This window comes from Paralichthys olivaceus, chromosome 3 (genome assembly GCF_024713975.1).
Source record: "Paralichthys olivaceus isolate ysfri-2021 chromosome 3, ASM2471397v2, whole genome shotgun sequence".
NCBI lineage: Eukaryota > Metazoa > Chordata > Actinopteri > Pleuronectiformes > Paralichthyidae > Paralichthys > Paralichthys olivaceus.
In genome coordinates, this window is record NC_091095.1 from 14,668,982 (window position 1) to 14,693,909 (window position 24,928).

The 24,928-nt window shown below is 40.0% G+C and overlaps 2 protein-coding genes and 1 long non-coding RNA gene across 6 annotated transcripts in view; 2 read left to right on the top strand and 1 right to left on the bottom strand.

The window, feature by feature from the left end:
- Window positions 1-12,578, top strand: part of LOC109625670 (guanine nucleotide-binding protein G(q) subunit alpha) — a 33,630-nt gene extending 21,052 nt beyond the window's left edge. Inside the window, exons 2-7 of one of the 2 annotated variants that reach the window (XM_020081015.2) lie at window positions 1,269-1,453; window positions 2,453-2,607; window positions 3,028-3,156; window positions 6,944-7,073; window positions 8,679-8,832; window positions 9,625-12,578. In XM_020081015.2, the coding sequence (XP_019936574.1) occupies window positions 1,269-1,453; window positions 2,453-2,607; window positions 3,028-3,156; window positions 6,944-7,073; window positions 8,679-8,832; window positions 9,625-9,815 (944 nt within the window). In that variant the 3' untranslated portion in view covers window positions 9,816-12,578. Of the gene's footprint in view, window positions 1-1,268; window positions 1,454-2,452; window positions 2,608-3,027; window positions 3,157-3,675; window positions 3,805-6,943; window positions 7,074-8,678; window positions 8,833-9,624 lie in introns of both variants that reach the window. The other variant, XM_020081014.2, reaches the window with a different exon arrangement.
- A 1,793-nt stretch (window positions 12,579-14,371) lies between these two features.
- On the bottom strand, window positions 14,372-16,597 carry LOC138407202 (uncharacterized). The gene is made up of 3 exons (XR_011240617.1): window positions 16,464-16,597; window positions 14,933-14,998; window positions 14,372-14,417 (listed from the first exon to the last, which is right to left on the bottom strand). It is a non-coding gene; the product is annotated as an uncharacterized lncRNA (long non-coding RNA).
- The window catches only part of tle5 (TLE family member 5, transcriptional modulator), a 45,225-nt gene continuing 36,830 nt past the window's right edge, over window positions 16,534-24,928 (top strand). Inside the window, exon 1 of one of the 3 annotated variants that reach the window (XM_020081040.2) lies at window positions 16,534-17,475. In XM_020081040.2, coding sequence (XP_019936599.1) covers window positions 17,449-17,475 — 27 coding nt within the window. In that variant the 5' untranslated portion in view covers window positions 16,534-17,448. The remainder of the gene's footprint in view (window positions 17,476-24,928) is intronic. The other 2 variants (XM_020081041.2, XM_020081042.2) reach the window with 2 other exon arrangements.

Below are 24,928 nucleotides of genomic sequence, written 5' to 3' on the forward strand. Positions count from 1 at the left end.
ACTGTATATGCAGAAGATCGGAGCGTTATACTATTTTAATATCATAAAAGGTCATTCAGCAGTTCATAAACCAGGAGTTGACAACATGTGGAAGAATGACTAGTTCAGCTGAGCAGCCTTTGTTGGTTAAAAACAGACTGTGGTTGGTAGTCAGTTCTGGACCATTGTTTGGGGTCATGATGATGCAGATTCCTTCAAAGTCTATTTTGTCAGGAGCAGGGTGTAGGTGGACAGATCAGGGGCCTCACTTCTAAAACAGTGCCTAGGATTCATACTAAAAATCTATGTGCGCGAGAGATTTTATAAAACCATGCACACGCAAACCTGAAAGCAATTCTAAATCACACTCCACCTAGAGACATTCACAGACAGTGTTAGAAGATATTAATAAAAACGATTAATGACTCTGCTCTGAAAGTGGTGTGGAATCTGATTGTAATTTGCTGTAAGTTGTTTTTAAAAAAAATTAAATTTAAGGTTCTTATAGAACAGTTATTATGCGTGAGCACAAATAACAGTGTTGGTTTTAATGTTAATGATGAAGTGGATCAATAATCTGGCCTCAGTTCACCACCTCATGCTGCATAGTAATTTTTCTAATGTTTGCACGCGTGGGTCAGAGTTAGTGAACAAGTGCACATTTTCAAGTTTGTTTTTATAGATCCCAATGTTTACATGAGAAGTGGCGTACGCATCTTTCATGTTCCGTTTTTTGTGTATGCAATGGTTATAAATGAGGCCCCAGGTCAGTTATAATTACCACAGAAATATGAGGAATACAAAAAAGCCTAAATATATTCAAGAGTTATGCTTTTTTTTGTTACCCTTTGGAAACAACTTAGCATCCTCAGGTCCATTTATTTCACTTACATTTTGTTTAATTAGAGCAGCAGAAAAAATACATGACTACATTATACTGTTGTTGTATTTTTAATTGATTCATGAGAAGGTGGGTAACAACTTGTCATTATTATTATTATGCTATTGTGGTGTGATGTTTTTCAAATAAAAACATGTTTGAATTTATTAATCATACTAATTTTTTTTTGTTTCACGGCATATTCTATATTTTATCAATTTCTCTGCACACAAGAGTTCTCACCACATCTCATTTTAGTTTTACTGCTCTTTTATAACATAACAAGTGAAATAACTTTGTGCTAAAGTGGTAAGAAAACTTTTCATACTGTCGGCAATGTGGCATATCCACTTCTGAACCGTTTTCATTTGCCGGCTAACCTCCTGTGTCTTCTTGTCCTCCTCCTCAGGTACTGGAGAGAGCGGCAAGAGCACTTTCATCAAGCAGATGAGAATAATCCACGGGTCAGGCTACACAGACGAGGACAAGAAGGGCTTCACCAAACTGGTGTACCAGAACATCTTCACCTCCATGCAGGCCATGATCCGCGCAACCGAGACCCTTAAGATCCCATTCAAGTATGAACAGAATAAGGTGTGTACGGTCAAGTGCTGGGATTAAGATATTGTTGTGTGATGTAATATTGGAGCAGATGTACATCTTAATGCTTGTAGTTTTAGCAGTAGTGTGAGAAATGAGGAATGAATGTATGAAAGAAATTGTACAATAAATCTTTAATAATTCTCTGCAACACTACACGCTGTGCAAATTAAAACATCTATAGGCATTCCAATTTTAAGATGCAACTTAAATCACTGACATGATTTAATGGGAACTCCTGGATGTATAAAGCCTTTTGTGGCTCCAGAGGAGATTGTATAAGATCTGATAATTACCTCAGGGATAACACTTAAGTTGGTGGGTCATTTAGGTACCAGGTTTTGACTGGAAAATGGTTTAATGGGATTCTATATATGTTTTGTGTATGTATATTTGTGAGACTTTTTCTGGATTGACTCAAAATTGAATGGTCTAACATCAACTAAGCGATTTAAGAGCTGTCATAATGCATGGTGATGAATAATTGCCATTAAGCTATGTGTTATGTAGGTTGGTTGGATGAATCAACTCTAACCTGCATGTTTAATTTACATTTCACCCATTCAGCAGACTCTTATCCTTGAATTGTCACTGGTGCACAGTTAGAAGTTTGGCCACTCTATGTCTTAGTGTGGATTCTTAGTCAGTCTCCTATGAAATGTTTGGCTACAGTTGTCATTACCAGTAATCATTGCCCAGTCCAACGCCCGTGTGTTCAGTTAATCTGATGCAAACCATATTTAAATAAATCATAAACCTAGTAAAATAAGATGTAAAGTGAATGGAGCTGTCATTCCCTAGTTAACTGTGGCCACTACACTATATTTGAACGAAAGGGACATTTTAAAAGTAGTGATGTACATTTTATTGAACAGGGTTACTGCTTAAATAAATTATACTTCCTTTTATTTTTAATACATACAATACATACAAAGAAATGGCCTGTCTTGTAAACTTTTTGGATTTTCATATATTTTGTACACATTTTTACAGAATCATGCCCTGCTGGTGCGTGACGTGGACGTGGAAAAGGTGTCGTCATTCGATCAGCCGTACATCGGTGCGATAAAGATGCTGTGGACCGACCCTGGCATCCAGGAGGCCTATGATCGCAGGAGAGAGTACCAGCTCTCTGACTCTACCAAATAGTACGTCTGTGATGAATGGCTGATTATTTACTTTAAGTCTTTTTTAGACGTTTTTTATGGGTTAGACTCAAGCAGAGGAAGTGAAAAGGATTCAGGCAGATGGAAAGTCAGGGAAAAGGAAGAAGTCTTGGTAGGTTTATAAATGACTAGAAAATATATTTCAGCTAATTACAACCAACTCTAATCAATTTCTGACTTAAATGACTCTTTAAAAAGTTGAACACTGGGTAAGAATTCAAGCTCATGCATAGTAGTATAGTATTTTTATGAGCTGCTGCTGGCTAAACGCATATTCATTTTTGACAGAAAGGAATTTTTTGTGTGTCTGAACTTCATGAATGTGCATGTGGTCTTGTATTGTTGAGACTGGTTGTTTGCCGACATGTGTATCTCTGTCATATGTTCCCTCCCCCTCCACAGTTACCTTAGTGATATAGAGCGAATAGCAACACCAGGGTTCGTGCCCACCCAGCAGGACGTGCTGCGGGTTCGAGTGCCCACCACTGGCATCATTGAGTACCCATTTGACCTGGAGACTGTTATTTTCAGGTACTGGTTGGCTCGCTGCCTGTTGCCAGTCAGTTGGAAACCGTCGATGCCGCTATCCACATCTACCCTGTGCTGCACAGCAGGGCTCAGCACTGTAACACATCCCTGATGGTGCACTCTCTAAGACTGGCCGCAAGACTCACCAGAAAGTCACTAGTCTGTGTGTACGCCCAGGGTGTCACAGTTGGCCTCTTGGGGGCTAAATTCTCATTTTAGAGTTATAGTTCCTGCATCCTTTAAACTTACAAACCTTCATTAACCTGCACTATGAGAGAAAGCAGAGGATTGGTTTAGTCTTTTGGAGCTGCCATCATGGATGAAGCTACATTTCTAAGAAAGAATTTGCGGGGTGGTGGTAAGAATTGTCACCTCTCCCCCTCTTAGCTCTTGGGAATGTTTTTTTTCTCCCCTTTGGTTACCTCTTGACTGTTCCACTTGCTTTTGGAGGGGGTGTGCTGTATCTGCTGTTATGCTTCACTTTCCTCCCTTCCTGTCTTTTGTTATCCTTCCTGTCTTTAGCTATCTAAGTGATCTGGATCGTATTGCTGAACCATTCTATCTACCAACCCAACAAGACGTGCTTAGGGTTCGAATCCCAACCACTGGGATCATAGAATACCCCTTCGACTTGCAAAGCATCATTTTCAGGTAGAAGAATAACACTACTTTACTAACCCCAGTTATGTACCCTGCAAGTGCTTTTCTATCATTTAAAAACCCAAACTGCCCACTAAACTCTGACTCAACATGTCTGTGTGTCCTACAACATGTTTCATGTCCCTGTTTGCGCATTTATACCCAATATGTCTCTAATTTATTATGTTATTCCAAGTACGTTTAATGTGTTACAGTAGATTATACTGAAGCTGAAATTAGATTAGTAATTTGGATCATTGACTGAAAATCAAACAATTTTAAAGGCATAAACGTTTAAAGTTTAAGTTCTGGGTGATTTTGCGACACATGGTTACTATGGTAACAGCTTGTGTGGTGTAGTTCTCCAGCTAAACGTTCTCAGCGCAGCTGCTTAGACAGAAATACAACAGAGAACAGGATTTGGTGTGTTAATAAAGAATTGCGACGACAATCTGATATCATGCTGTGCACAGCATAGTGAGTTTTCCACACGTTTGCTACATTTCTGAGAAGATGGAGGTGTGCAGCCTGTCGCCTGCAGTTTTTCATCACAGCTCACTGTGGCTGCTGCTTCGTGTTCCTCTATGGGCAAGAATTAATAACCAGCCCCCTGAAAACAAAGATGCTGAAAAATGACCATTCAATTGTTTTAAGATACCTGTGAATCCTCTTCACAGTAAGGCCACCCTACTTTTAAATCAGTTGCAGGCTTTTAATGTGAAGCTATAGAAGTAAAATATTTAGCGTTGACATTCATTAAAAACAGCTCAGAACAGAGTTAACAGTGAGGTTGTTGCATGCATCATATACTAGAATCCATCATGCATAGGCAGGCAGTAGAATCCAAAAAGAAACTTCAGAATTATAACTTTAAGCAATTCTACAACTGAAATTTACATTGTGTCAAGTGTCACAATATATATATATATATATATATATATATATATATATATATATATCTTATGTGGGGTTTGGACTGCTAGTTGGATAAAAAGAGTAATCTGGTGACACCAGATTTCCACACTCCCATCTTCACTCTTATTTTGCATGTGTAGAAACTATAATGCTCATAAAGGGCAGCATTTTATCATAATATGACCAGTTTCTGTTTCTCCCAGAGACAGTCGTCAGGACTTGCCATAGAGGCTATCATGCAACCTGCCACCAATACGCAGAGCAGCTTCCCTTCCTCCTGCTTTTGGTAAAAAGAGAGAACATGCAGAGATAGAGATCCAGGGAAAAAGAGCGTTTACAGAAGAGTGCAAATCAATAGGATGCCATCATGTCAGCCTGCTCCTACGCTTTGCAAGGCTCAAAATAACTCTGCTTGCAATGACGTGCTGAAGAGGTTCCCAGCAGCCCTGTTATAGTTGGTGATGGGCTCTGCTCAACGGTGCTGCTGATGGTGAATCACTATATGGTGTCAATTACATCAATTTTATGTTGAGAGACCAAAAATACAAAAGTGAAGTGAAGATGATATGAGGTGTCAGGCTTTATTGAAAAGAACTTTATTGTTGTGGTTTCTTATTTTAGTGAATCATAAGTATGTGTTGTCATGTACTTGTAATTAAACATGGAGCACAGTCGCTCAGCCCAGCATGTGGATGGTAACGAGCACATGTGGGATTAAACTGCTTGTGCTTGCAGCTGATGGGGCAGTAGCCACAACAAGGAAGCCTTTCATAGACAAACATCTCCATTAGGCGTGCTTGCTTCTCTTTTAATTGGCTTTTGAAGTCACAGAAAATGTCATTTTACTTGGCTTATCCAACATAGGAGAGCTTATCGTACTAAGTAGGTCACTCATCCTTGCTAGAGGGGAAAAAAGGAGGTCGTCTGATGTGAAGGAGTTTTATTTTAGGCTGGCTCTTCTTCTCGAGGACCCCATTTATCAATGCCCTCCCTTCCTCTGGCCGACTCAGTGACTGAGTTCACCTTTGTGATGTGTGATCACATTTTCACTCTGTAGCTCTATAATGATATTGAGTAGTTGGTGGAATTGTCTCTAGAACTGAGACTTAAACAGAACCAACGAGGAGTGTAACTGTTTTAATTAGTGTCAATGGACATATCAAACAAACTGACCCCTCTTCTATTCTTATGTCACAGAATTAGGTCTTCACTATAATTTCATTTCATTAATTGTCTTAATTTCGGTAATTTAAGGGTGAAACTTGTATAACTGAAAAGAACATTTAAAACAGAAAACTAGATTGTCCATGAGTCGATCCAGGTCTCCTATGTGTATCGAGCCTTCCAAGCCCTTGTTTTAATTTCCTCACATTCTTTCTCCGTTTCCTCCCTGATTTCTCAATTCTTTTATGTGCCATTTCCCCTCAGAATTTTTTCCTCCAACTATTACTTTTTCTTTCCGCCTACCTTTTATCTATTGATCCTCTCGTATTCCTCACTCTTTTAAACAGAGTAATATTTTGCAGATATACTTTCTATCTCCTGCATGGACTCTCCAGCATTTTCTTTGGAGAGAAGGAAGATGATGACATTGTTTGCACACACATTTACCTCCTTGTAGTTACTTTGATTCACCCAAGAGAACGTTTGCTCTGTTCTTGCTTCAGATTCTTCTTTCTTTTCTTTTTCTATTCTCAGTGCAAAAAGAGCGTTTGGCTTGAACTGCACTAGACTCATTAGATATTATGTTCAAGTAGTCTTTTGTCTCTCAGACTATACTGGACTTGAAAGTTATCACTTGGCCAACACTGAATACAGACCTTAGTGTAACAAAGTGAACATTTTGGCCCCAACATCTAGAAGATGAATGCCTCTTTGCACTGATGGATTTTCTACTGGAAAATCAAACTCCAGTCCTGAAGTGACCCAGATTCTTGGCTTGTCCTTGGCTGAATTACTTCAGGGTTTCCTTTCTCATGGCTCCGTTGCCAACTACAAAATTTGAATTAAGAGTGAAAAATGTCATTTTTAATTTAGATTTAAGTGTACATAAATATGATATTCAAGTTGGATTTTTGATCCAAGGTAGGAATGTTCATCATAATGCATGCTCACCTTATCGTTTGACAACTAAAAAATCATGCTCAAAAGTGCTAATTGTAATTTCTTGTTTTATGTTATTCTTTCGGTCGTTTGTTTGGTGGCCCTCCATCTCATCCCACCATGCTCCTATCAGGATGGTGGATGTGGGGGGTCAGAGGTCAGAGAGGAGGAAGTGGATCCACTGCTTTGAGAATGTCACCTCCATCATGTTCCTGGTGGCGCTCAGCGAGTACGACCAAGTCCTGGTGGAGTCTGACAACGAGGTGAGACAGAGATGCAGAAATAACTCGATTTCACAACATTTTGAAGCAGCACATTCACACAACCCTGTCTAGTTGTATATGTTAACACAAGAGGATTACACTGTAGTTTGAAAATGAATCAGCTGCCATAACTTTAAACATAACTCCTTTACCTTCTCGAACTGCCTGTTGAATGTTGTACAGCTGAAGCTGGTTGTTCCATCTTAATTTGCAAACATACATGTTAATTGTCCAAGAAAACTAGACACATTCAAATTTGCATTATTAATAATGTTCTTTCGGTTGTATATAGGGATCAGTATGCCTTTTCCATCTTTGATAGATTTGTTTCTGGAATTATGAATCAGATGACAACATGTAATCTCCATCTGAAGGTCCATTAGTGAAAATGACTCCATCAATTCAAGTCTGTTGCAGCAATATTGGTTTAAGATAGAATAATCCTTTACACCTCAGTGATATAAAACTACTTAAAGTGACTCACATCTACTACAATGGGCCTGCTTAGGTTTGATGCCTTATTGAAAACACAAGGACTAGAATATGTTCTCATTATGCCTCCAGACAGGCACTGTTTTCAAATTGTCCATCCATCTGTCCCATTCTTGTGAACACCATATCTCAAGAATGCCTTGAGAGAAGTTCTTCAAATTTGGTACAAACATTTATTTGGACTCAAGGATGAACTGATTCAATTTTGGTGATCAAAGGTCACTGTGACCTAGGAAAGCAAATGTTTTGGCTTGTGATCGATTAACATATAGAATAATATAGAATTCTACATTTAGTTGGACCAAAGGGCAAAAGGTCATGGTGACTTCATATGAATCTGGAAAAAACATTTATGTATATGGACACTGCACTGGTTGAGGTATTGCAGTATTTGTAGTTGTTTTCAGCTTGGTAGTTTTACTTTCCATGCTTGTGTGTACGATCACAGGTTGTACTTCACACTAGAATATTTTCATGCCATTATTCCACTGTATTTCTAAATGGGTGACAGCAAAGACAAGGCTCCGCACCGTTAACTGGGATTATCCTGATGTGCTGACAAGCTCAAGACCGAGACTTTGACCAGTCAGAGCCTGATGAGATTGCTTTCAAACATCTTTGATTTCATCGGGTCAAGTCTGGCCAGGATCATGTTACGAGTCGCCAAGACTGATCCGCAGGAGTGATGCTGGCAAGGAGTTAAAATCAGGAAGAGGAAGAAGAGTCACATTTAACAGCAGCTCTCAGCTTTAAGTAGTTTACATGAGCAGCTGTCCAGCTCCACTTGTTTCACTTTTTATGTTTGCTAGACAGTTTTATTTCAAGTGACGGGTCTTACATTAGGAACACATCTGGATAAGTTAACATAACAGGAAAAGTCTCATGTCATTCTCTGCATTGTTTTGACAAACCTGAGTGTTTCCAACTGCTTCTCATCTCTTACTGTTCACTGTAATTCTTCCAGCTGCCCAACAATGATGCTATCCAGTTCCATCAATCACAGAGCTAAAGAAAAAGCTTGAAAAAAGAATATGAGGCCTCTCAGATTTTAAAAAGTTGTGGATGCTGAATGTAACCTGACGTTGTTTCTATTCCTCTGCTCATCTCCGTCAGAATCGTATGGAGGAGAGTAAAGCTCTGTTCAGGACCATCATCACATATCCCTGGTTCCAAAACTCTTCTGTCATCCTCTTCCTCAACAAGAAGGACCTGCTGGAGGAGAAGATCATGTACTCTCACCTGGTTGACTACTTCCCAGAGTTTGATGGTATTTTAACATTTGCTTTATTTGACATCATAGCATTATGAACTTCACATGAGCTGCCTGTCCTGTAAAGGTTGTATAATGTAGGACCATGTTGTTTGCTCAGTAGTGAATTCACTTCCAGGATTTATTTCATTAATTATCCATACAGGTGGTGGGTTTAATAATGGTTCAAACTCTGGCTGTAACTCTGAAGCTGAGTAGTATTTTTCAGTCTGTTTCCAGACGAAGCCTTTTAACAGAACTCAACTTTTATGAACATCAAACATTCTGGTTTCTGTCATAACACTGATACTGGCCGTGCTCCAACCGTTTCAGTATCAACATCTGCTCTTAAGGGTTGAATTTTCTTTTCAATCTCTCAAACTAAAACTTTATCACCCATATCTTTGATTGTAGGCTGACACCTTGTGGTTACAAGGCTGTACTACAACACAACCTGACATTCAGCTTTAAGTGTGTGTGTTTTTAGCTTATGACCCTATAAAATGCCTATAAAATTCATGTATTACCTGGGGAAAAACGGTTACAAATGTGTTTTTTTAAAAGAACTTTCTGGATCCACTCCTTTGTGTTATCCACCTCAAAATTGTCAGTCTTGCTGAAGCCAGAGGATTATCTCTTGGCCCACATCCATCTTCTCAAAGTTTCGTGGAAATCCATTCAGTAGTTTTTGTGTAATCCTGCTGACATACAAACAAACTGACACGGGTGAAAACTTACCCCCTTTGTGAGAGGTAATAAAGATTCAATTAGGCAAATATGCTAAAATGATATCCTCCATTGTTCTCCCAGGTCCTCAACGGGACGCCCAGGCGGGTCGTGAGTTCATCTTGAAGATGTTTGTGGACTTAAACCCAGACAGTGACAAGATCATCTACTCCCATTTCACATGCGCCACTGACACAGAGAACATCCGCTTCGTCTTCGCAGCCGTCAAAGACACCATCCTGCAGCTCAACCTCAAAGAGTACAACCTGGTGTGAAGGAGAAATGTAAAGAGAAAGAATTGAGAGCAAAAGAGAAACCTGCAGCCCTCCCAATACACAACAACATACACGCATACTAAAACGCACTCAGACACACTAAAGCAGAGTCCACTTCTAGAAACACACTGAGGTTCAAAGAGATGAGTATTGCTTTATACTCGACCAACACTACTCCTCAGTTCTGTTTTATCATTCTATGAATTGCTCCTTCTGCACAAACACACATGAAACACACTCAAATACAACACTCCCTCCACGTGTCCCTCTCTCTTCGGGGGTAGTCGTTGGTCCACTCCGGGGCTCCTCTTGCTCCTCTTTTGGCCCCTGGCGAGGCTCACATTTATTTCTTTAACACTACATCATCACCAGTGCTTGTGTGTATGACGTGGGTAGAGGGCCTTCTCTGGGCAGAGCAAGCTTTCATGGACAAAGGGCTCTCTCCTCTTCTTCTTATTTAACCCATGCATGCTATACACTACAGAATGAGGGCATGAAGGTCCGGCTGCAGACCCTGCACTCCGCTCCCCTGTAAAGGGTAACTAATTATGACCATAGGAATATATTATCAGGCAGTGCTGGGGTGCAGTGAGGTACTTGGTTCCCCGTGGGTCATTAATTGTGTAGTTGAATTTTTCTATTTGTTAACCCTGCCCTAAACCAGAGCACAGGCGCTCTGTTGAATGTAAATAACATTTTTGTGCTGCTCACACTAAGGTGAGGGGTAGACAGAGATGACTACACGCTCTCTGTCCACTTTCAATATTTTCAGCTATTTCTTGGGTATATTATTGCTACTAATGTCAAAGTTGAAATTGTAGATGGTTACACAAAGTGAACACAACCCTGCAGAGCGTCACCTGTTCTTATACACTGCTCCTCATTGTGAAGTGTTAACGTACGTCATGAAACAAAAGATTGAGAAACACTTCCAAGTATTTACACTCTGAGTATCGACTCCTATGTTATTTTGTATTGCGTTGCCAAATTCAACCGCATATATTTGTTCTGTAAATATGATTACATTACCAGTATCCTGTTCATCCCCTGGTTCAGATACAAACAAAAACCTTGAGGACCTGGCTTTGACAAAATGAAATACAAATTCTCTCTCATGCCGGATCCTTCAGATGTTGACGGCTTAACAACTCACTTTGTGTGGCATTTCCTTTATGTTGACAGTTGTCTGAATCACACATGTATTAGTACTGTGATTTCTATTTCTTTGTTTCCTCTTTAATGGTGAGAATAATCTTCCTGTGCACAACGTGTGAATGATGACACATTAGTCCAGTGCAATAGTTGGTTGTAGATGAAATAAAAGCTTTTGCGCTGCCAGTTCAGCTTCAGTCACGAGTCTCGATCATCTAAACGACTCGTCTCTAATCAACGTTATTTTGCCATATTATTCAGCCAACATTTGATAAACTGTAACCGATAGCAAGAGAGTAGATGGTTCTTTTTTGTATTGTCTAATTTATCAATCAGATCTGCGTATTGTTGACAGTAAATGAGACTTCCTCCTTAGTTTCAGCGCAACATTTTTCCAACCTTGGAGATGGGAGGAGATTTTATACTGCTGTAAAATATCAAAACTATTTTATGGACAAGTGTTCTATCTTTCTAATGATACTTCATATATTTAGTTGTCGGAGTTCTGTTTTGAAATGCTTGACAATGGGAAAAAAAAACACTGTTTCCATGTTGGGTTTATGCTTTATGCAAATAGGAAAATGAAAACAGACAAAAAACTTAGTGGTTGAATATTTACTGTTCGAGGATGCTTGCATTTTCTTTGTAATTTTAGGGATATGTGTTGCTCTTGGTACCAATCCCATATCGTGTCTCTTGCCTGATAGTTGTTTAAATATTCCTTTAAGCTGAAAGTTGATAGATGGCTATTTTTGTCTTCACAATGTAATTCAGGTAAGTTTTCATAACTTTTTCATCACAAGGGCTACTACTAGCAGCTTTGGTAGAAATGAGAAGGACTCTATGGACGGAGTAGAGCGAACGGTGAAATTAATTAAGGGGGGGGGGGGGGGGGGGTGTTGACATCCTACTGAGGATGAAGGTCGCAGGTTCAGTGAGGGAGGAATGCAGCAGTCCACAGATGCCTACGCGACATTCCCGAGGGAAGTGTGGCGGCTGTTTGGCTCTTTGTTCGCCATCTCTTTTTTTTTTCTTGCCTTTCAGAAGAGGACGATAGCTAACGTCAAAGGAAGTGGGGTTTTTTCCCCGAAGGTGCAAGAGCACATTGTTAGCATCCTAACTGTCCTGCACCTAAACCTTTTCTTTTGCTCTTGTCACATATTGTGTGCTGATCGTCTTGGCTTTACAATAATTTCTGTTATGTGGTTATGCATATTTGTTTTATCTTCTCATTGGTAGTGTTTCCATGCTTGACATCATCTGTGTTGGACTCAGAAAAAACGAGTCAGACTAAACTTCTAAGAAAAACGGACTTAGATGAAATTGTTTGCCAAATGTTACTTCAAATTTTCTTGTACATTTTCCAAAAGAAAGATATTTTTCTTTTGTCAGACGACCTTGCCAGAGTACACTTTGCACCTCTCATGTAAACGTGCACATTATGTTGATGATGCCTTTGTCTTGTATATTTATGTCCACATTTTTTCTTGAGGATTTTTTCAGGATGAAGCTTCACAAACACTTATTTTATCTTGCAGTTCACTTTTGGTTCGAAATTAAGAGCTTATGTATTTTGATATATGAATGAATAAACTGACATACTTGAGGTGAGACTTAGGCTAATATGGTCATGTCTATTTAAAAATCTTACCTTTGCTTTTAGAGATCACACTCGATTCCCCTGAACTGTGGTTTAACACCTTGAAATCTGATGTGTGATCCCTTACACTTTATATTATGTAGATTATTTGATGTTTAGCTAATTGGATTGAATACACTTCTGCCAGGATAAAAATGAAAGCGCATTTGCAAAAACTTTGTTTTTTCACTTTCAACATGTGAACTTGATGCCTCGTCTGGTTTATTATGGCACAGGGACGAACACAGAGAAAGTCAAATGGCAAACACCACCAGTGATTAGAGCCGCAGCAGAGCTGGGTCATGTATCTAAAACCTTTTGCATTCGTGTGTACCGTATTTGCTTTATCCGCATTGAATGCAAGTTGGAACATTTTTTTTTACGACAATCTAGTACAAAACACCGTGCCAAGCAGAATCAATCAGCAACAGAAAAGATATCAAAAACTACACCTTTGTAATAACTTGACCCAGATCTGTGGTGAAAACTGGTCTCCATCCACTTGTGCATTTATATATATTTTTTTTTTCCAAATGAAGCTTGTGTGTTAAGCCTCAGTATTAATGTATTTATTGAAACACTTGCCAAGTGAAGGTACTGAAATGGCCATTATAATATTTTTGGGTGGTTATAATAACGAGTGAGTGAATATGCCGCGTGTTTACATGTCTGCCATTCTCCGCTCCGCTGTTTTTTTTTTTTTCCTCCCTTACTTGATTGGACTGTGTATTCTTTCCCTGGGTCGAAGGCACTGAAACTGCACCACTGCAATGGGCCTGCATTCATGCAACTTAGACGTCCTTTCAAACGCGCTTGTTGGTACTCTAAGGTGTGTATGTTTGTGTGTACACTTTTGATGGCTATTGCTTATGCTTGAGATCCATTCTGGTTAGAGGGATGGACATACAGTGATATTAGCTATCTTTGCATATATTTTTTTTTCTCTTTTGTAAGGTTGACACACCTTAACACGTGTATTTAGGACCACTTAAGATGACAGACTTTTTTAAGAGTTAAACTTTGTGTAGTGGTGTACAAATTGAAGTTAATGTAAATTTTTGTTTGATTTTTTTTTTCTTTCTTTTTTCTTTTTTTAATTTTTTTAAGTATACCAAATGTAAATTATGTACAATGAGTGTGCCAATCCCCTTTCTTTGTAAAGCCAGACTCTTAACAAGTGCCAATGTTGTGAAAAATCAAGAGGGCCTGTGAATTTCATGGTCCAGTTTTTAAAACGAATAAACACTAAGTATGTGATTAATTAACAAAAAAAGGACAATTTTATTCTATATTTAAGATTAATGATGAACTGCTGTTTTTAAGATAAATGTCATTTTAACTGCATGTGTTTGCCAGGTTGGGGAGGGAGTGGGTGGGTGAGATACTGTATTCATGCAACACCCTCATGAAAAGGGTCCTAATGGTTATTGATTTACAGTATTTTAGCCATATTTCTCTTTTTGTATGTTTCATTTCAACCACTGTTGCCTGAACCTCATTCAGACATGAAAATGATTTTCATAGCCTTCTCCTTTAAATGTTTTAAATTGGAATAAAATATGTTCCTATACTCTCTTATTGCATCCCTGTACACTTCCTTTTTCTGACATGTTGGGACTAAAGCACCAAATTTGCCCCAAATACATGTTCCATACTACAGATCATATATATTAAAAATAAGTGCTGGCATTTTTCACAGCATACAGTAATGCTTTACATTTACATCAGTAATGTAAGGTAAGCTACTGTTGATACATATTTATTTACCTTTCAGTCAGCAGCCGATTTGCCTTGCTAGCACTTCCTGCCTCCTTGTATGTGAATGTGGATGTTTGATGGAGTCATCACAGACAGGATCAGTATCATGAAAGGGAAGAACATCAAGCAATTTGATCTTAAAATTATTTCTCTTATTTTTATAAAGGTGAATCAGCATTGACAGCATTTTATATTTAAAGATTTTACTATTGACTATTTTGAAATATGTTTTGTGAGCAAGTGATGTGATGCAACCATGATCATCTTGGTAATGTTTGTTTTGTCAAGTCTTCAGCATCATGGCAACATATCAAGAACAGACCAATAGCTTCAATAAAGAGAAACCAGGGCTATAAATGCATCTGGAATGTAGCCACTGAAGACTCTTAGGTGCTTGGTGAGGTTTCAAGGAATTGGTGGAGGATTAATAACATAAATATAAGTTTAATTCTATAGTAATACATAACAGATACAATGTTTTTTTTAAAGCCTGCTATATATCTTAAAATGTAAATGAAACAAATCAAAAATAAGAATTGATTTAGTATTGTATAGTAAAATGTCTTACCTGTTGTCACCCAGAAGATTGTGCAGAGATTGAATTTAAAGATTCGAGTTTCAGATTTACTGCCATCTGAAAACATGAGGTACATGAGAGGAAACGAAACTAAGTACTGAGGTCCCAGTAAGCAGCAATGAAAGGAAACACAAAGAATCTAATAACTAAGCAGAAGCAGGAAATAAATATAATGAATTCAAAACAATAGCATTTCAAAACAAACAAGGACAAAAATTGCAAATTAAAAAGGTATAAAATGTATCTATTTGTCTACAAAATATTTCTGAAATTCTGGTTAAATGCATAAGGACGTGACACTTTATTTTAGTATTATTATTTATATTACAGAAAAGCCGAGTCTGTGGTTGGCTCTAAGCTTGTCACCATGGAGGAGGTGGTGGAGAACAGGATGCTGGCAAAACTGCTGGCAATCATGGACAATCCCTCTCACCCCCTCCACAAAACACTGGACAAGCTAAAGAGCAGCTTCAGCCACAGGCTCATCCTACCCCGCTGCTCTAAGGAGCGATACAGGAAATCGTTCCTCCCAACCGCAATAAGACTCCACAACTCATCTACCTCTGTCAGAGCCACCATCACAGAACTGCACTAACATACCTGTCACCTTTGCACCTTGTACCCTGCACTACACTACGTGTGTTAATTTAAACCACTTTAATATTACAGACCATTTTATAGAATAATATTGTCTTTTGCACATCCAGTCCACGTATTCTTACACTGCCAGTATATTGTATAGTCAAGTACTTATATTTATACCCTACTATATATTATATATCATATCATATTATATCATACTCTGTATATTCTCTGTATATTCTTCGGATTTACAAGTCTATATACACATATTTATACATGTGTACATGTTATTATTATATTATTATTATTATCACTACTACTACTACTACTATTATTATTATTATATATACTATTGCTGCCATTATTACTATATACTGCTATTATATTGGTATAATTACTGTCTATATAAATATATATTATGTTATATTGTATACTATATATATATATAAAAATATATACTGTACTACTATTCTTATATACTGTCTAACAATAACATTACCATCATATCATCATTACTATTATCATCATATTGCCACTGCACTACTTGTCTGCCTATTCATCTTGTGTTTCTGTTTTTGTTCTTTTTACCTCAATGTTTTGTTTTGTTCTATTGCATTGTGTTTTGTTGTGTTCCGATACACAAGCTGCTATGACGACTTAATTTCCCTCCGGGGATGAATAAAGTACTCTATCTATCTATCTATCTATCTATCTACTGCTACTACTACTAACTAAATGATACTATCTGCAACAGTACTTTAATGTCGATCCTTTTACATAATAACGAGCAGGTTTTGCAGAATGAAGTTTTTCAGAGTTAACAGTAAAAAGGGGGTTGTGTTGGTGAGGTCGCCTCAGTGCCTTTGAGCCTGGCTTCAGCAGATCAAAGGTTGAGGGTTGAACTCTGGCAGCACTGGACCTCAGCTCCTGTCCTCCACACCTGCAGTACGCAGACCTGTCCACAGGAGGCGCTGTCTGCTCAGACATCCGCCGCTGGTAGATCCGCGCGGCGTAGATCTGCGCTCATCTACCCGCCGCGCTTCTGTGTGGGGCGTTCAGCTCGGCGGCGTCGCGCCCACCTCCCTCTCTCCAGCTCCGGGAATCGGACTGACTTTCTGGCTCCGGCAGCACTGACAAACCCCGCTCTGCTCCTCCAGGACTGACGAACGCTCAGAGTCTGGGATAAATCTCCATTTGAAGTTTTCTTTCCATTTCCTGTTGGTTTCTCTTCTCGCCGTCCTAGCGGCACAGCAGCAGCAGCGGCGGCGGCACTGATTCCTCTCTGGCGTCGGACGGAGCGGGGATTCAACTTAGACGAACCCGCAGACATTTTGTTATTTCTGAGAATTAGACGCGTTCCTTTTTCCTTCCTCAGTGCGGGGCAAAGTGGACGCTCGTGAAGGGCCGACACAAGACGGAGGAAGAAGAAGCCATTACCGAGCTAGCTCCAGCCCCGGACGCGTCCGCGTGTGGAACGTTATTCGTTTACCCGCGTTTAGCTCGCGTCGCTGCCGCTGGTGCGTCGAGGCGGAAAACAGCGATGAATCATTTTGACGGACAGCGTCTGAAGCATTAGCTGAAGCGGAGAGGAGCCCGGCGCTGGTGCTGCTTTCCTGCCCACAGACCCAGTGAACAGAGGGGACAGTCACCGCTCCTCCACCACCCAGACAAGAGCCCGAGCCTCTTCCACCCCACTTATCCTCCGCTTAGTGTTGATCATCTATTTATTCCTGCTAGTTTTGCTCGTGTGGGGGGGGGAGCTGGGTCGCTAGCTACCGTGTAAGCTAGTCGTCCGGCTAACGCTGGACAGCTCCTGGTGAAGGCTGGGCTAGCTGTGGACAAAGGAGCAGCGCGAGGAGAAAAATTACAAACAGGGCACACAGTTGATCGTGTTTAGGAAGGAGAGCAACAAACAAGGGACTGACATGATGTTTCCACAATCCAGACACTCAGTAAGTGCTGTTTCTGTCTTTAACGCGACATCTGTTCAGACATTATATGCCTGTTTCAGCTGATTTGTTACGTATTGAACTTGTTTGTGTATTAGACAGCATGTTGTATCTCAGACAGGCCCATGGGGAGATGATTTCTGCACAGTAGTAACACGATGTTGGTTTATAATTGCAGTTTTTTAGTTCAGGTAAGTTCTGCAGAAGATGTGATGTGAGATTATAGTAGACATCTGGGTTTTTTTGGGGGGGGGGGTCTTAACTTGATGGCATCCTCCAAATCCAAACAGCCCCGATGTTGGATGGTTTCCTATAACACAACCATCAGTGCCAGTTTATTTTACCACCTCAGAAAATGCCTTAACACAGATATTTATTAGCTGTAGTCACGTCACAACGTTTTTCATTAAGGGGAAACAAAAAACTTCTTTAATGGGACAGAAATGATCTTCTTGCCCCAGCTTATTTATAATGTGTTCCACTTGTTTTTATTTTTCACATGCATCTTGTACCTCAGACAAGCCCTTTAGGGGATGTTGAGGTAATCATGTACAGTAATAATTATAGTGTTAGTTAGCTTAGGTAAATTATGCAGAAGATGTGACATGAGATTACAGAGAGAAAACATAATGTCGGCTCCTAAGTTTTCCCAAATGATTATTGCTTCCTCTAAATCAAACAGCTCCATCATCAGATTTTTTCACCTTTGTGTCAGTTCAGTTTCAGCCTGTTTCATCCTCCAAAAACGCTTAAGCTCAGATATTTATTAGCTGTCAAAACATGGAAACTGGACATGTATTGGTTATGGTTACAGTCATCATAAGGCAGCTGCATCAGTCAAAATTCAGTTTTGTGCAGGTGGGTGTTTTTATGACTGTAAAAAAGCAAGCATCTCCCCTGTTCCCCTAAATCTCAAGTTTCCATGGTAACAGAAACTCAGTCCAGGGCATGCATTCATCAGTGATGAGGGCTGTCAGCCCATTGGTCAAACATGAATGTGTATTGACTGGCAGCTAAGGATTCAAACACAATTATTTCAGTTTTTTGACCTAAAATGTAAAATGAAAACGACTGTCGTGCATGGTGCCGTCAGAAACCTGCCCATATGTCTGCTCATTTAATATCCTACCTGTATTCACACCTCCCAGTTTTGCTTGAAATGTCACTTTTCTCCTGCAAGAGCAAATATAACAAAGAGGTATTTATATGTAAGTGGAGCACTGGTAAACACAACACCAAGAGCGCTGTCATGTTGCCAGGGACCGTGCCCTCTACTTTTTCCACGGCAACGTCTTGTTGCCACCACTAGTTCTTTTACTGCTGAAAGGGGAAGAGTTGTTTGCTGAAAATAGGACCTGAATGTCTTTTGTGACAAGAATGGTTTGCCCTTTGGCGGTCAGTCTGTGTGGCAGCCTGATTGTGCCGCTGCTGATGTGTGGGAGCAGGATGTGAGGATTTGGGAACCTCTGGTCGCAACCTGGCTTGTCAGACGAGTGAAATCCTTTTATTTGCACTGCATCCCACAAGTGTAACTTAAGTATTTCAAAACTAATCCTCTCAAATAATACTTCTTTTTAATCTTTTGGAACTGTAAATCCAAAGTCATGGTCTGAGGGATCGGATCTCAATTGTGTCCTTAATGCATCTTCTTCCCTCTTTTACACCAAAATTAGCAGGTATACGCAAGTTTTTTAAAATGCAGTTAAACCTGCTAAAAACAGGCCAATTGACACCTTTCCCACTGCCAGTAAAGGAGTTTACCTTTCAGTGTGTCATGTTAGACGTCACAATCGCACAGACAACTTAGGGGCTCTCTCACCTTGCTGTCTTGCCAAATTAGTGTGTTCACACGGGTGTCACTGCCAATCGGAGCCCGTTTCTACTGCAGAGTCATTTGACCTGGGAGTGAACGCCAATTGAATCCATTCCCCTTGCAGACAAAAGCCTGATGTTAGTGGGTATTGGTGGATTTTCTAACCAGTGGAAAAGGTGCTTTGGTGTGCAGTCACACCTGCACACAGAGCTGTGTGCTTGTGATGTGATCACCGGAGATGGATGTTAATGCCAGGTTTGATCTGCTTCCAAACCAGCCCTCCTTTCCTCTGGGTGAGTCATCTGATGTGGTGGGAGCTCTGTCACCCTTTCCAAGGTGAGAACATGGGTCACGCCATTGCTGTCCGCCTGCCGATGAGGTTATTTTTCTAATCCAATTGAATGCTCTTATCCCGCTTCATTGTAGAATTAAGACCCAACACAGGTTTAAAATGAGGATTGTAAATTTAACATATCTTCCCTGGTGCTGCAGCAGGTTCCATCTTAATCCACCATAACCAGTTATTTACAGCCCCCCCACAAATACACCTGTGAACTCACTGCCTGCCCTCTGCCATGGCTTTAAATATACATGCACTCTACATACACATTTCCTCTGCAAATCTCACTTCTCTTCTGCTGCTGCAGCTGCTGTCACAGGGGCCTGAGGATGGGGAGAATTTGTGACACCCATATAGATATGAGTGTCAAAGATAAGAAGGTGGAGGAGGAGAGAGTAACAGCACTGCGTCATAATGACACATGATAGATCTCTCAAACTGACTCAGTCACCACAGAGTCAGCTTTTGTTTTATTTTCCTTTGTTCGTCCTGTATTAACGTCAGTGTCTAAGTTCCTGACTAGCATGCGGAGTGAACAGAAGCATTACATTTTCACAGCGGACATGCACAATCCAGGATTCTCTCATGTATGATGCATCTAATCTACAGCAGCGGAGGACTTGCAGGGGAAAATGGTGATGGCGGTGATGATGTGTGGTCACATTGCATTTAAATAGTATTAAATCCTTTCCTGTGTGAGTGATTCACACAGACAATTTCCACTTGGATGGCTGTGTTGTCTTTTCAGAGATGCACAGTAGGGGTTTGTACCGTTATTGGAGTTTAATGTTTTGTTTTGGTCATATGGGTCATATCTTTTGTTCTAAAGTGCACATTGTTAGCACTTATTTATATTAAATATTTATTATGTTTTAGTAATATCCAAAGAACACAAATGAGAAATTATTATTATCGGGCCTGTCAGGGTTTTTTATATTCATGACACTTCACAATACACACTATAAAACTAACAATGCCAGCAGAGCAGCAAGAAGGCAAAATATCGTGGCAACACAGAACATGGATGGTTCGGACAAAGATTTTGAAGTCTTATTCAGTTTTCTATCTACTGTTTTTTGTGTTGTTGTCTTTCAACTGCACGTCTGTAATCAGGCAAAAATATCCATTTGGATTCAGACATTAAAAGCAAAATCCCTGTCTGGTTTGCTTTGTCTGCTTGGTTAGTTTTTTCCAGGACTCACTTTGGTTTGGACAGAAAATTGTGGTCCATGCCTGCACCCTGTGAACTCATATTGGGAGAGCAGTCAATACTTACTCATTGGATGCACAAAAACCTTGTAGGGTTAGAGGAGAACCTTCACATGGGCAGCTGGTACCATTGGGCTACATCAGTTGTGAACAGGCATAAAGTGAACACTGTCAGCAGACTGATTACAGAAAGGAAATTATTTTAACAGCAGTATTTTGGAATGATTCTGTCCAAGCTTTTCATATAAGTGGTCATCACTCGAAGTGGTTTCCACTGTAAATGACCCATTGAGATACAAAGCAAACCAAGGTTAAACAGGGATTCATGTGTCTTTGTCGGCATTTTAATCCACTGTCACAGGTCGTAGGCACAGTTCATTGGTTTAGGAGGGAAAATCGAGGAAAATCCTCGTTTGATAGTGGCTGACCCAGTTGATGGCATTTGCCATATTGTTTGGGTGTTGATTAATCCTTATGCAGCTTCAACAAAACTGACTGCGGCGTGAAAGTGGAGCAACAGAAAGGCCTGGTGCCAAAGCTGAAGCACAGCACACGTAATATGTGTATGAGGCGAAATCTCTCTGAGCCTGTGCTTGAGATGGCCACAGGTTGTACACACACACACACACACACCCACCCACACACCCACACACACACACACACACACACACACACACACACACACACAGACACAGACAGACAGACACACTCCCTCCTCCTCCTACTTGTCTCCCTTTATCATGCATTTCCTCCCAGATCTGATGTAGTGGTGGGAGGGTCAGGGGCAGAGGGTGCACAGGCATTATTAAGCCCACTTGAATTAACAGAACAGCCCCCAGCCTTTCCTCTAAAGCCTCCAGCTGGGGGGAGCTTAATCCCCATGGTCCCCTGTCTCGCCCATTAAACAACCCCCCCACCCCCACCCCTGTTCCATGGCTCTGCTTCAAACACACACACACACGTGTTCGTGTGTGAGCGGAAGGCCTGGCTGTGTGTGTGTTTGTGGGTGAACTGGACATAACTGCATTCACATAGACACAGAAGAAAACATGTGTGCGACTTTAGAACACACAAACATACACCTTTGTGCTACTCTCTGCTGGTAATTATTGCTCTAGTACATGCATACAAATAGAGGGGATTTTCCCTTTCACCCATACATCAACAACGAGGAGAGACACACGCACGCACGCACGCACACACATACATTCACAACACATACACAGACATTCTTACCGGCCTCAAGGGTCTTATCTGCTTTTTTGTATCTGGGGAACAAATTGAATGTGGGGCTTGACACACGCAGGCCAGCAGATGTCTGGGTCGTTAAGGTTAGGCCAGCTGATTAGCATGACAAACAGAGCGCCTCCACCACCACCACCAAAATACTCCCACCCCGCAGGAGGCCCTGCTTTTGAGTGGCAAAGTTGAGGCCATGGGTCACAGGTGATGTTGATTTTTGTGGAGGGCCACAGTGCATGATTGTCAAAATGCTTTGCGGTCGGTTGAAAAGGAGGGATGTAGACTGGTGCAGCCTTTCTCTTGTTGAACACACACAGGCACGGACTCAAGATGATACATGTGAATACACATTCAAATACACTGTCTGACTTATACCTCCTTTTTAGGAACTTTGTACTCCAGTGTAAAGTGTCTGCCAATATTTCGGAGGGTGTGCATTTTATTCCTTTATGGGGCAGGGATGGTAGAGAGATGACAGGAAATGAGGGAGAAACACAACAGAGCTCTCAAGCCAGACCGGGGATGCTGCCACACAGTGCCTCATCCACTCTTAACATCAGATTTGTCACAGGTAATCGAAGAAGTGATACAAATTTGAACCAAAATCATTCATTGAGATAACTAACTCCGGTGCCAGATCAAAAGAGAGCCAAAACTAAAATTATATGGGAAATGCGATGGACATATGGCATTTATGTGTGTTTTATGAATAGATTTATTAAAGGCCTGATGTTGTTGTCTGCTGCATTGTTTCTTCTCGACTGGATTAGAAGTTTTGAATTCATTAATTAATAATAACTGAATGTGTATAGCACTTATCAATACAAGTAACAAAGTGCTTTACAACAAACAGTATAAAAGTCACAGATAAATTAAAAATATAATAGAGATACAGATAATAAAAGTCAGACATCATTGGATAAAAGCTTTTTTAGAGATGTATCCTGAGAAGGCTAGGTTATGTTTCTTAAATGAGAAAACATGAACGCACAACCTTCTTAGACCAAATCCAGATTTCTAGCTGAGGACTTAGTAAATGGTGCTAGCTCACCAAAGTTTGCCATGATATCATCCGTGCTCGAGGTGGGACCAAAAACAATTATCGATTTGGAGAGGTTCAGTTGGAGAAATCCATCCAGTGTTTAATTTCAGAGAGGCACTTGTGGCGAGTTGCAATGTTTGATTGGTAATTTGTAACGTGTACATCATGATTTATTTATGAGGCTGATTCAGTTGCACTTTGACAGATTTTACTTTCAAGGATACAAGCCAAGATTAAAATCGCTCATGCAATATTTCAAATTTTGTTTTTATTTCCAAATTTCCACTCAGTTTTCATACTCTACTGTTAAAGTATCACATACACCAATAAGCCACATCACTAAAACCTTTTACCGGTTTTAATGTTTTGATTCAGATTAGTGTACACAACACTTAAAGTGCATGATATAGTCTAAAATGGACACAGAGTGTGAAAGCGGCATTGAGTGTCTGCATACATGGACATTACAGACGACATCGCCATAAAGTTTGGCCTTTAGACTCAAGGTTGCAACTGCGTTATATGGCAATATGAAATGTATTTAAAGGTGTGTATTATCATGATATGGTACATTATCTGAAAAATCAATGAGAAAAACAGTTTTTAATTAAAATAACAAGACAGTCTCGGTACTTCATGATAAGAGATATTAATTGGCCACATTGTCAAAGGAGCCTAACTCAATACAGTATTGTTGTACAAGAGATAATAAAGGGATACCTTCCAGCAGGATGACAAATTGTCAGACCTTTCTTTTTTTAAATATTATCTCATGTCTATCAACAAACTTAAATACTTCCATTTCTTTTTAGGATGTTCGAAGATTTTTGGCCCTGATCTGACCTGATAACAATCTGTCCTGAGTGATCTTATCACAAGATCAGTCTGAGTTCAGATGTGAATGCACGGAAGGAGCGTTGAGGACGCAGTTGAGACTCAATCTCTTAGATCACGTTCCGAGGTGGTCTATACATTCACACATCCGTTTCCTTTCAGCTGTGTCAAAGCCAATGCGTCCTGGGCCACATATAAAGCACCACCTACTCAGCTGACATCCTCTGACCCACCACAATTTCACAATTAATCTGAATTATTATTGCAGTTCTTAGTGTTTCACGTACATCAAATTATTGGTGGCTACTGCCGTAATATTCACATTGACCGCCACATATAGATTTTCAATTTTCTTCTATTTATTTGCTTTTTCAAAGAAGTGAAATAATAATTATTTCAGAGAAGAGCTGTGTTGTAGCCCCCAGAGGCTGGCTCTATCTCTCTCTCTTTCACACACAAAGAAATTGACCTTATGTAAATTCAGATTGTTTAAAAACAACATTTAATCTCTGTTAACACAAATGATGTACAAATTTATTTGCATATAGAGCAGGGAAGCGAGATCTGATCACAAGTGGTCACAGGAGACACATGAAGAGATGCATTCTAATGCCAGGAGTGAACTGACATACGCAGAGTTGGGTGGACTTATGTTACGTTGGTGAAAGTAGCTATAGAAAAACGGGCAAATGCAGACAAGCACATTTCGGGCTTCACCCTTTTGGAGTTTACATTGTACACCGGTGCAGCTTCTGGCTTGATGGAAATGCTGAATCAAGGGAAGGGAAAATATGCCACCACTATATGAATAATACAGTCTCCTGCTGGGCCAATCACTTAGAGAACATCCACCTTGAGGTTATGTGTTGTGTTAGACAGAAATAACTGAAGAGAAACTCTCATGAACTGTTTAGATTCATACAAAGTAAATGTCATTTAAAGATTATAAGAAAGCATAAACAAGGAAGGGCCAATG